This window comes from Crocodylus porosus, unplaced genomic scaffold (genome assembly GCF_001723895.1).
Source record: "Crocodylus porosus isolate Cpor-Errol unplaced genomic scaffold, CroPor_comp1, whole genome shotgun sequence".
In the NCBI taxonomy this organism is placed as follows: domain Eukaryota; kingdom Metazoa; phylum Chordata; order Crocodylia; family Crocodylidae; genus Crocodylus; species Crocodylus porosus.
Genome location: NW_017728948.1, coordinates 4,744,098 through 4,756,312, shown reverse-complemented (window position 1 = coordinate 4,756,312; position 12,215 = coordinate 4,744,098). Strand labels below are relative to the sequence as shown.

At 47.2% G+C, this 12,215-nt stretch overlaps 1 protein-coding gene across 1 annotated transcript in view; it reads left to right on the top strand.

Annotated features, from left to right (window-relative positions):
- Window positions 1-10,679, top strand: part of ADRA1D (adrenoceptor alpha 1D) — a gene marked incomplete at its 5' end in the record, with an annotated part of 69,081 nt that extends 58,402 nt beyond the window's left edge. The window contains one exon of the mRNA XM_019553447.1: window positions 8,355-10,679. Coding sequence (XP_019408992.1) covers window positions 8,355-8,917 — 563 coding nt within the window. The remainder of the gene's footprint in view (window positions 1-8,354) is intronic.
- Between the last annotated feature and the right edge of the window lie 1,536 nt (window positions 10,680-12,215).

The window sequence follows — 12,215 nt, the reverse complement described above, 5'->3', positions numbered from 1 at the left end:
GCGCACACCTTTTCCTCGAAACACTGAAAGGAGGGGTATGATCAGAAGTCATGTTCTGTAAGATATAAATACTGAGTTTTGTTAAAAAACCTGTAGTCTTTTGGTATGCGCTAATCTTTTACCTAGCATGACTCGGGAAGTAGTTACTTCTTGCTTTCTAAAGGGCGACTTCTTTTTTCTTTGTCATGGTAGCTTCTGGTTTGCTTCTGCTCTAAATCCTCCAGCATTTGCCGTGCCACGGCTCCTTTCCTGCCCAGAACTCATAGCTCTTTGCAAACATCAGTGAATGAAGCCGCACAACAGCGCTGGAAACTCGATACACGTCGCTACCCCGTTTTGCAGCTGGGGATACTGAAGCACGGAGGGCTGCCGTAATTTGTCCGCCGATGCTTATCAAGGCAATGGCATAACCAGATTTAGCTCTCAGGATCCCTAACAGACAGGCTCAAGCTCCAACCACTATACATCACTACCTCTCTTTGCATTAACACACACGCACACACACGCACAATCATTGTGAAGTTTTAAGTAGATCCAGGCCTGAAAAATGTAGGTGTGGATCATGAGTTTGGAGTTTCTAAAAGTCCAGATCCAGCCCTTTTTTTTCGAGATGTAATCACGATGAAAAGAGCTGTGAAATTCAGAGCAGGGATTCGTTTTAGATTGGTGTTTAATAGACACTGGCCGACTGCAGGTGGTCATGTCTGAGCCTAGGCTCTATCACCGCCAAGAATAAAACCCCACTCTTTAAACACCGCCCGAGGCACATCCCTGCGTACAAGCACGCTGCCCGTTTCACACCACACCCCGAACCCGGCAGAGTGAACACCTGCAATCTCTGCCCAGGCTGCAATTCAGCACAGAGCTCTTGGCTCCAGTCCTGGGAAGCAGCCTTATTCTGCTAATTGTTGCAGCCCATGATTAAATTTAAGCACCCGCTTCAGTCAGGTCCAAGCACGTGGTTAATCTTAAGCACCTGTTTGCCTGCTTTCCTGGCCCAAGCCTTAAACTTGCACTTGAAGACCATGCTTATTTATCCTCAACCTGACTCACGGCATTACTTCAGTGGCTATCCATTTTCCATTGACCTTAAGGTTAAGCATGCAGTTTGGTGCTGTGCTGAACAGGGGCTGGATTTATGTCCTTTACTGAATCTGAGCCATGGCTTTCACCAATTTCATTTTTCTCAAAGAAGCATCTAACTGGGCAACAGGCAGTTAAAGACTTAACTGGACAGTCCCAGCTGGTTTGTGGCTTCTTGCAGTCTCCTGCCAGTCCCAGTGTTTTGACACCAGGGTTTTGTGAGGGTGAAATAATAATGATATCCAGAGTGAACATTATTTACTAAACGCGAAACGCTCAGTCACATAGTGTCGTGATTTGTCATCCCCAGCGAAAATTAAAAAAATAAATAAGGCTGAGTCAGAAAGTTATTTCGGTCTCTCCTGTGCTGCAAGTGAGAGGCTGAAGGACAGGGGAGCAGCAGTGACATCTGCTGATGGGAACAGGGAAAACACTGAGCTTTGGCTGGGAGACGAGCATTAAAGCCCTCGGTGGGTGCGTCTGCACGTGCACATTTACTGCACAGTAACGAAAACTTCTGCACAGTGCAGGTGCACACCTACATTGCACACCTGTACTGTAAAGTAAATACGGTGAATTATGCCGACTTGAGCATAAAATTGATACCTGCATCATGCAGGTATCACATTTACACCCAATTAGTTACTGCGCAGTAATGCATGTGTAGAGGCCTTCCTGTGCAGTAACATTGTGTGTGTGTGGACTGACTTTGTTAATGCACTTTAAATGCCTGCACATGCAGATGCCGGCCTAGTCCCACTTACTGCGCAGTAACTTACTGTGCACTAATTTTAAGTGGGCATAAATGCACATGCAGATGCACAGTGATGGACATGGCTGTTCACTTCAGTTGTTGTGAATCTAGGACCCAGGCTTGTTGCACGCAGTTAAGATGAGGTTTGAAAAAGCAAGTGAGTGGAACTGGTGTTTCTGGGGTCACTCAGGTATAGCAGTTATCCCCTGCTCATTCCCTTGAAATATTTCTGTTTTCTTTTCAAAATAATGAAGAAAACAGTAGAGGGGAAATAATGAGGAGTCAAAGCAGTGTTTTGCTTGTGAAAATACCTAGAGAGTAGCTCATTAGCAATGAAGTAGCAATTTTATATCCATTTGTGTTATAACACAGACGCAATATATATAGTTTATAGGTACTTATAATATGATTTATTTACAATACAATGGTACAATGTATACTTTGGATTTATTTATAATATTAATATTTAATATAATAATAGCCACACTTGGGATGTGGGAAGAACTTGGGAAGAACTTTTACCCTTTAGTCAGACTGGCATGGACTATGGGGGCTTTCACCTTCCCTTGAGTGTCTTTTAACAAACAGCTTTCTGTCCTTGCAATGGCATCACATTGGCAATACCCTTGCCCCCCTGCTTGACCTGTAGCAAGTTAAGATATTCTTGGTGTTTAATAGATGTGCAAGAGGATTGTGTGTGAAGCTTTAAGGCAAATACCTATCTGGAATGATTTAGATGGTATGCGTGCTGAAGCAGCTCGTCTGATGAAGCCAGCAGCACCCGATGCTGTCGCTGTGGTGTCTCCTGTCTGCTCCCCAGAGTGGCTGGAACTTGTGGTCGCTCTCTGGCGCGGCGCTCTTCTCTTGGTGGGCTTCTCCCTTCAGGTGATGCCCTGAGCTGGTGCCGATCCCTGTTTAAAACACAGAGTAGACAATAGGCATGTAAGGCTGGCAAGTTACAGGCAGCATCATGAGAGGGTGACCTTGTGTCTTAGAGTCTTTTCCTAATGCAGGAACTGCTATACAGATCCAAGGTACAAGTGAGCAAAAAAAAACCCAGTTTTTCCAAGTCTTAAAGATGGATGCTTTCCCATCTAAAGCCCCAGCTTCTGGAGTCATGAGACTACAGGAAGGTCTCAGCTTTCTAAGCAAGTTTTTATGCCTCCTGGTTGTGGTAAAAGACTTGAAAATGTCACCTGCAGAGGGCTCAGTGCTAGAGGGCAAATAAGAAGAATCTGTTGCAGTACTGTAAAATCATTTTGAGTTTTAAGCCTTGGGCCCAACAGTACTGGGATTTACGGGACTACAGAGCCAGCTCCATACAGTTGCTGTGAGATCACCACCTACTGTATTTACCCGCATAGACACACATCGTTTCTCAGAAAATTAGCCCTTCAAAATTTGGGGTGCATGTTCGAAGCAAGGAAGCTGATTTTCCCACCATGTGGTCACTGGAATGGCTGCTGGGGGCTGTGCTGCCCTTCCTCCCCTTCCAGGATGCAGGCAAGGAAGGGCAGACTTTATTGCCGACTCTGGCCTTGCAAACTCCACCGCTCAAGCTTTGACACCTTTGTAGCCACTCTTGGAGTGGCAGCAGCTTTTGGCTGAGCAGACACAAGCCAGTTTGGCACTGACTGTGATAAGGTTCAAGTCTGAACTGTGAAGCTGACACGAGAGGCCAGGAGCATGCAGCCATCATGCCGTGGCCAGGTGGACTCTGGAAAAACCTTTGTTTTCTTCACTCCACCTCAAAACAAGGTGCATATCTTATTGTGGTATGTGTGTCATGTGTAAGACAGTGTGTAAGGGCATATGGTATATGTGAAAATACAGTGATACAGGCTGGGGATATTAAAAACAGAAGTAAGGCGCTAGTGCTCTGTGATATGCAGAGGCCTAAAAGGGACAGGGAGGGGAAAAGGTCGTTTTTGCAGTGCATCTTGTAGCCTGGCTAGCAGGAGCATTTGGCTAACATGATGACAGAGAAGTCCTCTAGGGCTGTACAGACCGATGGCTTTTTTGAGGAGTCTGAAAACCAGCCGATAGGGTTTTGCTAGTTGGATACCGATTTTAAAGTTGGGCAGAAAAGGTTGCCTTGTGTGTTAAATCATATGGGCTTTTGGATTCATTTCTAAAGAACTTATACAAGGCGGTCTTGACTATCAGTACCAGATAAACTTACTGGGTCGCCTCCCTTTTTGCAGCAGGTTCACAGAAAAGGCCCTCCAAAGCAGAGATTTTCATGGCCAATTGTGGTTGGTTATTCACCCCTCGCTGCAGGCCATAATTCCCTGAGGAGGGCTATGCCACACCATGCAAGGGGCACCGTTTTGGTCCCGGTAGGCACTGTGTCATAAAACTCTTCCCAGTATTAACAAATTAAGTCTCAGCACTAGAGCACCCTGTGGCTTTGTATGTGTAAGTCACACATTTCCTTAGCTCCCCTGGGGATTTTGATTTCTTAAGTAGCAATAAATCATGCACGCCGATAAAGGATCTAGGTACCCAGAGCATTTTAGAAGTACTAATGAATGAAGCCTCCTAAAACCCAGCGGGGGAAGCTTGGTATCATTATCCGAATAGTGCATCTGTGGCACATAGGTTAAGGTGAAGAGCTGCAAAGATACCATATTCGCTCACATGCAGCATGCACCTTTTCCCCCAAAATCAGCCTCCCCCCAAATGGGAGTGTGGGTATTAAGGAAGGAAGATGATTTTTTTTTCCTAAGAAATAAGCACCCTGGTTTGACTCCTCCACATGCAGCAGATCCGGCGCTACTCTTTAGGCAGGCGAGAGTCAATGGCCTATTAATAGGCCACTGAGTCTATGGCCCATTGTTCTTCACTTTGCAGGGGCTAAAGCCCATCTTTCCTTGTTAAGGTCTTGACTCTCCACTAGTGAAGCCAGCCTTATTTAGCAGAATCCTATTATCTGCTAGGCTTCTAGTCTCTTCTCCTATGTCCCAGCTCTTTAGCTGTTTTCAAGATCAGAAGTCCAGCCACGGAGACCAGTCTTCAACAGCAGCTAGGATTTTAGTTAAGCAGGAAAGGAAAGGTGAATCAGTTGAAGGTTAGGCTCTGATCCTGCTCTCTGCATCCATAACTCTGGAGGGTGGGGGAAGAAATTCTTCATATTCCCCTTCAAAGGCGTGTATTACATGTGAAGGCATGCTATATATGAGAAAATATGGTACTTAGGAGATTGATGCTACAGAAGAGCAGTTGGGTTGAGAGTCTTGGCCTAAGGGCTAAATCCATTAAACATCCTGGGAAGCTACATCAGACATGTAGATCCTCCGTCCTCTGCTTGGTTGCTGCCTAACCCTGGAGGAACCTAAATTTCTGAGTGCCTCAGTTTCCACCAGAAAAGCTCCTTAGGTCTCTGAATACCTGCTGCTGGGCATGCACGAGTCTATCTATGTCCAAGCGGCGATGAACAGCCAAGCATGTAGCTCACACCTAAGCCCCATTAAGATTCACAAACGAAGCTTTATGTCACCCGTCTTACCAGGGGGGCCTAACTAGCTGAGCATGCTCAGGGAAGGCCTACTGTTCTGGCCTCACACGGTTGAAAGAGAAATAGGACTTCACACCTCTAGCCCTCCCTTTTTTGTAAACCATCCCAAAAACTTGACTCTCCCTGCCCTCACCCCCAGCTCCATTTGACCAAACTGGCATCCAGGCTTCAAATATTTGGACGATTTTATGAACGGACCTCTTACTGCTGCTGCTGTCTCAACTGGGATCTACAGAGGGACGGAGCCCGAGCTCTTCATAAAAACCGGTTCGATCCTAGAGATGCAGCTTACACGGAGCAATCGCCGATGACTGGCGACAGAGCCATTTCTTCCTTCAATACTAATGTATCTTATCTGCCTGGAGGTGGGAGCAGCCTCCATGCTGATAAAGGCGTTCAGAGGTTGCTGAGTTTCAGTGCGACTTCTAGACTCACCTTTGCATCCCTTCTTCAGCTGTCCGCTTGCCAACGCACTGTAACGTTTTTCAGTGACTCATCTCGGATGGCTCTTGGGAGACTTTTTTTTAATCCAACATTAGGAAATAAATAGAAGGCCCAAGGCTATCTGTCTGTATCTATCTATCTCTAGCTGCAGATTAATACCCATTACATCTGTCACTGCAGCATACTGGTATTAGACCCATATCCTCAGTGGTATTCATGCATTGCAATGCCTAATCCCTGATTTCCCTGAACCTTGGGTTAGATGCCCATGTTCTCTGGCACCTCATCTCAGAAGCCAGCTGGGCCCTGAGCTGCTTGTGTCATCCAGGGATGGCATGGAGAAGGAACTGGGCTGCTCTTTAGGTACCTGAGAACTGACCGGCCAGATAGAGGCACCTACCTTTATTTAGGCCCCTGAGCTACAAACCCACTTATGGTGCCCTATTAAGACCCAAGGAGCAGCCTGCTTTGAAAATATGCCAGCAATTTGTGGTTAGAGACTTCACCTGGAGTGTGGAGCATGTGGTTTAAATCAGTTCAGGATACACCCAAAGTCCCCATCCCAGGACACTCAGCTGTTGGAGCAAATCCATGCTGTATAATTTAATTTTTCCTGGAGGGGGGACTTGAATCTACATGTTCCACAAATGGCATCAGCCTGGCACCTGGAACTACAGACTCAGTCTCAATAAATATGTATAAAATCATAGAAAATAAGGGTTTGAAGGGACCTCAGGAGGTCACATCTAGTCCAACCCCCTGCTCCAAGCAGGACCAGCCCCAGCTAGACCATCCCAGCCAGGGCTTTGTCTACCCAGGCCTTAAAAAGGATGGAGAGTCCACAAGCTCTCTAGGTAACCCATTCCAGTGCTTTACCCCACTCCTAGTAAGAAAGTGTTTTTTTCCCCTAATATCCGACTTAAACGTCCCTTGCTGCAGCTTGAGCCCATGGCTCCTTGTTCTGCCATCTGCCCCCACTGAGAACAATCCAGCTCCACCCTCTTTGCAACCCCCCTGCAAGGGGTTCAGTGTGTCATTATACAAAGCAGAATGGCAGGAGCAATTGTGAGAGGTAAGTCCTAGAATAGGCAACACCCTGATGAGTACAGCCTTGATCTGGGAGGTGGGAGACAGGAGTTCAACCCCTGCCCCCTCCCCCCCCATAGCCAACACTTGGCATATGATCCCTGACATCCAAGGACAATGTCCTAAGCTCTGCTCACTCTAGGATGTGCATGTCTCAAAAATGCTAGGGGCATGCAAACACACACACACATAATCTCAAGTGTGTTCTCAACACACGTGACAAGCTCTCTTGGTGAGACAGATGTAGGATTGTCTATCTTGTCAATCCTCTTCCAGGCTCCAGGGACTTCCATGTGTATAAGGGCTCTGCAATGTGAGGTGATGTCAGAAGTTAGGTGTGATTTGTGTGCCCATTGGCATACCCATGGCCAGTTAGAGCAGTAACTGAGTCACCTCAAGAGTATAAAGTCCTATGAGACTGATTTGGAAGGTGTCAGTAGTGCCCACAGAGGCAGATAGGTGTTTGCATACCTTGGAAGCTATGGGTACTAGTGCCTAAGCCCTAAATCAGGGCACAGGATCCCTTTCTTCAATGATAACACTAGTTCTAACAACAAAAAAATGGTTACCCCAAGTAGCAAGCCCTAGCATCAAATGTGTGATATCTTCAGTGAGTAATAGTGCTACTACTTGGCTATGGGGACTGGCTTTCAGCTCCATGGGACCGGTTCATATCTAGCCTTTGACAGTACATTGTCATCATGCAATGGTTGGTGGGTGTCTCTTTGCGATGGGTTGGCAGTCTCACTTAAAGAGTCACTCACCATCCAAAAGACTCCTGCACCAACCAACAGTCTTGGTGGGGAACCCAGGCTGTCCTGGATTCTGTCTCCTGTACAGGCACCCACGCAGGTGGGTGACACAAGCTGAGCTGTATGCTTGCACCTCTCCACATTACAAGAGGTCCCCATTGGGATTCCAACCCTCCGTTAAATTGTGGAAACTGAAAAAAAAAAAAAAAAAACCAGTGTAAGCCTAGAAGCCTAAATCCTCTCCCCATTGGGCAGGACAGGGGCTGGGCAGGTATGCAAAGAGATGACAAGAGAATTCATTCCCCTGATCCAAGGGTCTTCTTTTAAAGGTACTCCCATGAAGCTATGCTGCCTGTAAGCAGCTCATGACTACCACGACCACGACTACTATCACTACCACTATCACTACTGATGCCTCTAGGCATCTGACTCCCATTGCAGAGTCTGACTTCACCTTTTCTGGTGCTGGGAGAGTCTCTGCACCCCGAGTAGAGGGGGCTGGATGGATCCCTAGGGAACCAGGCACTGAAACAAGCTCATGGTGATGGCAATGGTGGTCTTCCACATGGGGCATAGTAACACAACCAAGTGCTTAACTCTGGTGCACGCCTACCGTAGGCAGAGTTAAGATCCCTTCCACCTCCCCAGCAGATCTTTCTCTTCTGAGCCGCCACACTATTCCCCCCCTCTAACTTCATTTGTTTTGATTTCCTCCCAGGTTCCTTCTTTCCATCCCTGAAGCCGTCAGACATGGTCTTCAAAGTCATCTTCTGGCTGGGGTACTTCAACAGCTGTGTGAACCCTCTCATCTACCCCTGCTCGAGCAAGGAGTTCAAGAGAGCTTTCATCCGGCTGCTCAAGTGCCAGTGCCGCCGGAGACGGCGGCCACTTTGGAGGGTGTACGACCACCACTGGCGGGGACCCTCCATGAGCAGCTCTGGGAGGGATTCAGACCCGGACATGAAGCCCAGAATTGCCACCTTGAACAGCTCTTTCATATTTCACTCCTCGCCCCAGGAAAGAACCAGTCAGAGGAGAACGCTAAGCTTCAGAGGGTGGAAAATGCCTTTCCAGAAGCCATCCTCCACCCAGCTGAAGGAGAAGATGAACAGCCTCTCCCATAAAATCAGGGGCGGCTCAGGCAAAGGGAGTGTGACCGCAGCTTACAAGACAGAGGTTGAGTCCGTCTCTATAGCGATCCCTAATGACTTCACGGAAACTATTGACTATCAAACGTATGACTTAACAGACTGCTGCGGGCTGAGAGAAACAGATATTTAAAGCCACTGGGACAGCTGTTGGGTCTCTCTCTCTTTTTCCTATGTGCATTACATGGAGTGGGTGAAAGATACTGTCCATGTGCTTGTCCAGTAGAAGCAACGATCAGGTGTCCCCAGATGCAAACGCCGCCCACTGAGGTTATGCAGTGCTCTGAGAACAGGGGTTCCTCCTGGGAGGAAACATCTGGAGCTTCAGGAAATTATCAGATCATGCTGCGCGATGGTGAAGGAAGTGGTGGGAGAGTGGGGCTCTTGAGACAGGGTCTGTTCCTTCTAGTGTAATAGCACCTTGGTGTCTCCAAGGAGCTGTGCAGCTCATGGGAAAATGGGATGCATCTTGTGCGATAAAAGCATGGCATGATCAAGCCCATTAAGACACCAAGGTTGAATGCAATTCTGCTGTCTTAGTGCATCTGCTCATGTTGCCCTTTCAAGGTTGTTTCCAGCAAGGAACAACCTTGCCAACAAGTAACACCTGACAGAGGTGTTCCTTTAGCTCTAGTGGTAAGAGCTTGTAGGCACATGGAGGAGGGGACTGTAACAAACCCCTAGATCATCAAGTCCAGTCCTTCATTAATGCAGACCACTGCATCACATAATCCCGGTCCAGGCACGATCCCTGCTGTGGACTGTGGTGGCTGCAGTTTACTACCTAAGCATAAACTGGGTTTATGCCTCAATAGTCATTCTTGCACACTGAAGCAAATGAGAGCACGGGTCTTTTTTCTAGTCCAAATCTCTGAACTTTACATAGGCACCACTAGCCCTCCTACTGTTGACCACACCACATCTCTTCAGTGTCAGCGCGGGGAAGGCGATGCCAAACATGCCTTTTGACATTGGTTATGCATGGTTCTCCTCCTTCCCTTTCCTCCTCACACATCTATTTGCCTCTTCCTCCTTCAAGCTGTTCAGGTGTTTTCAGCTGATCCGGGTCAGGATCAGATGCATTGTTCTTGTTCCATTTAAATACAATTCCAACCCGAGACTGCCTGGTTGTACAAGCTGAAGTAGTCGGTAGCCAGCAGCACTCCTCATTTGTGTGGGCAAGGGCACATTGTTTATTTTGTATTGTGTCGAAAGTGCACAGAGCCAACATGGGATGCCTCTTCTAGGAGGATTCAGTGGCTTCTGGGTACCCAGGCAATGTGGAGAAAGATGATGTGTGACCCTCCAGGGGGGCACCATCAGTAGCACATCCACGCACTGAGTCCCGGCACCGAGTTATGTGTTGTGCTTCCTAGCGTATTTGCACTCGGACAATTGGTTTGTCAAACCCTGCCCAGATGTGTACCCTAGATGTTTATTTTATTGAGGTTTTTAGGCAGCTGTGGAGCCCAGGAGGCTCCAGACCAAACCTCCTTCAAGATAAGAAATGGGCCATAAATCTAAAAACTCTGTGGTCCTGGGAAACGTTTAGATCTTAATTCAGTCACAGTTAACTCAGGCCCACTCTCAAATGCAAGTAAAAAAACAGGAAAACCAATTCCAGTGTGGAGCCATTATGCCAAATTGGTCCCCAGTGTAAACCCAACAGCATCAGCAGAGTCCCACCTGGGATAGAAGTTGGCCCATTGAGCCTCACATGTCTTTCATTACTGGGGCATGGGCTAGTTTACATAGTATTTCTGACTGTGGTTTTGTAAAACAAGGAATCTAGCTGCCAGACTCGCAGAGTTAGGAAAACGGGGTGTTATAGTTTTCTCCTGCTTTCTATTTGCTTTGCAACAGAAATTCAATATAAAAAATGTTTAAACAAAAAAAACAGACATGGGAAGAGAGCCTACTCTAGTGGATACCCAAATGTGATACACGGAGTGGTTCATATCTGAGTTATCGTAACACCTTCCTCCCCTTTTCGCTATGATACTGAACTGGATGAGTTATTGCACAAGCAGTTCTGGGGTTTTTCCAAATCCTTCCTTGCAGAAAGCCAGTAGCATGAAGCAGCACCAGCCAACACCGCACCCACACCGAGCCTGTCTGCTTTGGGTAGCATGTGCGTTCAGAGAAGGCCGAAGTCCTGGCGCAGCAATGCCAGCTGGTGGACAGTATTCCCAGCTCAGTTTTGCCATGCCGATGGCAACATTCCCAATGGGAAGGCTTTGGGAAAGGTGTTTTGATTTTCCCAATTATTTGTTCTTGATTCGGGTTTATGAGACACACCCTCGAGTGCTGCTAAAAGAGGCAGATCTGGGAACAGCAGGCACATCTACACATGCATTAATGTACAGTGGTTACTGCACACTTAGTTTAGTGCCTGCATTAACAGGTAAATTTGCAGTAACTAAATTTGCAGTAACCAGCACTACTGCACAGTAGTGCCGACACATGCATTTTAGGTCACAGTAGTACACAAGAGACTAATTCTACTATGCATCAGCGCAGGGTTTGCCCACCGCACGAATGTGCAGTAGAACTAGTCTACTGCGCTCAAAGCATCTCATGTAGATGCGCCCACAAAGTAGCTGTTGAGTACTGTAAGAGCCATGTCTGCACATGCTTTGATGTACAAATCTTGGCACAAGGCCATTGCTCTTCCTTCCCCTCTCTATTGGGCCCTCGTCCTTGGGGGGCGAAATCAGGTGTTGCCATTCATTCAGTGTCTGGGGTCTGACATTCACTCCCAACTCCCTGACTTTTATCTAGAGCAGCTGAAATCCCAGCGAGGTCTCCATCCAAGTACTGTCCAATTTGCAGAGCTGCTTAGCTTCTAAGAGAAGGTGCATTTCATTCTAGCATGGGCCATCTCCTGCTCTTACCACACACACGAGATTCCCACGGCCATCAGTGGGAGTTTTCAATTTGCAGTTCTTCTTGAATTAATGCTAACCATTTTGAGCTAACTTCCTCCTGCCACTAACGTGAATGGATAGACGCCTAATGGGTTAGACTGGGCCTCTCTAAAGCATTGCTCATCCATGCAGTTGGCTATTCCACCCAACCCGAGATAAAGCTATCAGGGTCAGAGAACTGTAAGAAAGCACAATATAGACAAAGCCAGAGCAGTTCATGGGCGCTGGTGCTGGGATCCAGGCAGTTTGGGTGGAGCTGTAGAAAAAAAGACAAGGAGAAGTCCCACATATATTGAATGAAACACTGATTGTAGCATGAATGGGGGCACTGTGCCAACTGGAGTAAAGCTTGTGCTAAATGCTTTATACCTTTCTGCTGGTGTAAAAAGGGAGCAGATACAAGATGTGAACCCCTACACTAGTGTTCTTACCAGAATCTGGTGTAGCCAGAAAAACACAGCAGTATAAATGAACTGGGGTAGGTGCCACTTGTAGGCAGATGTA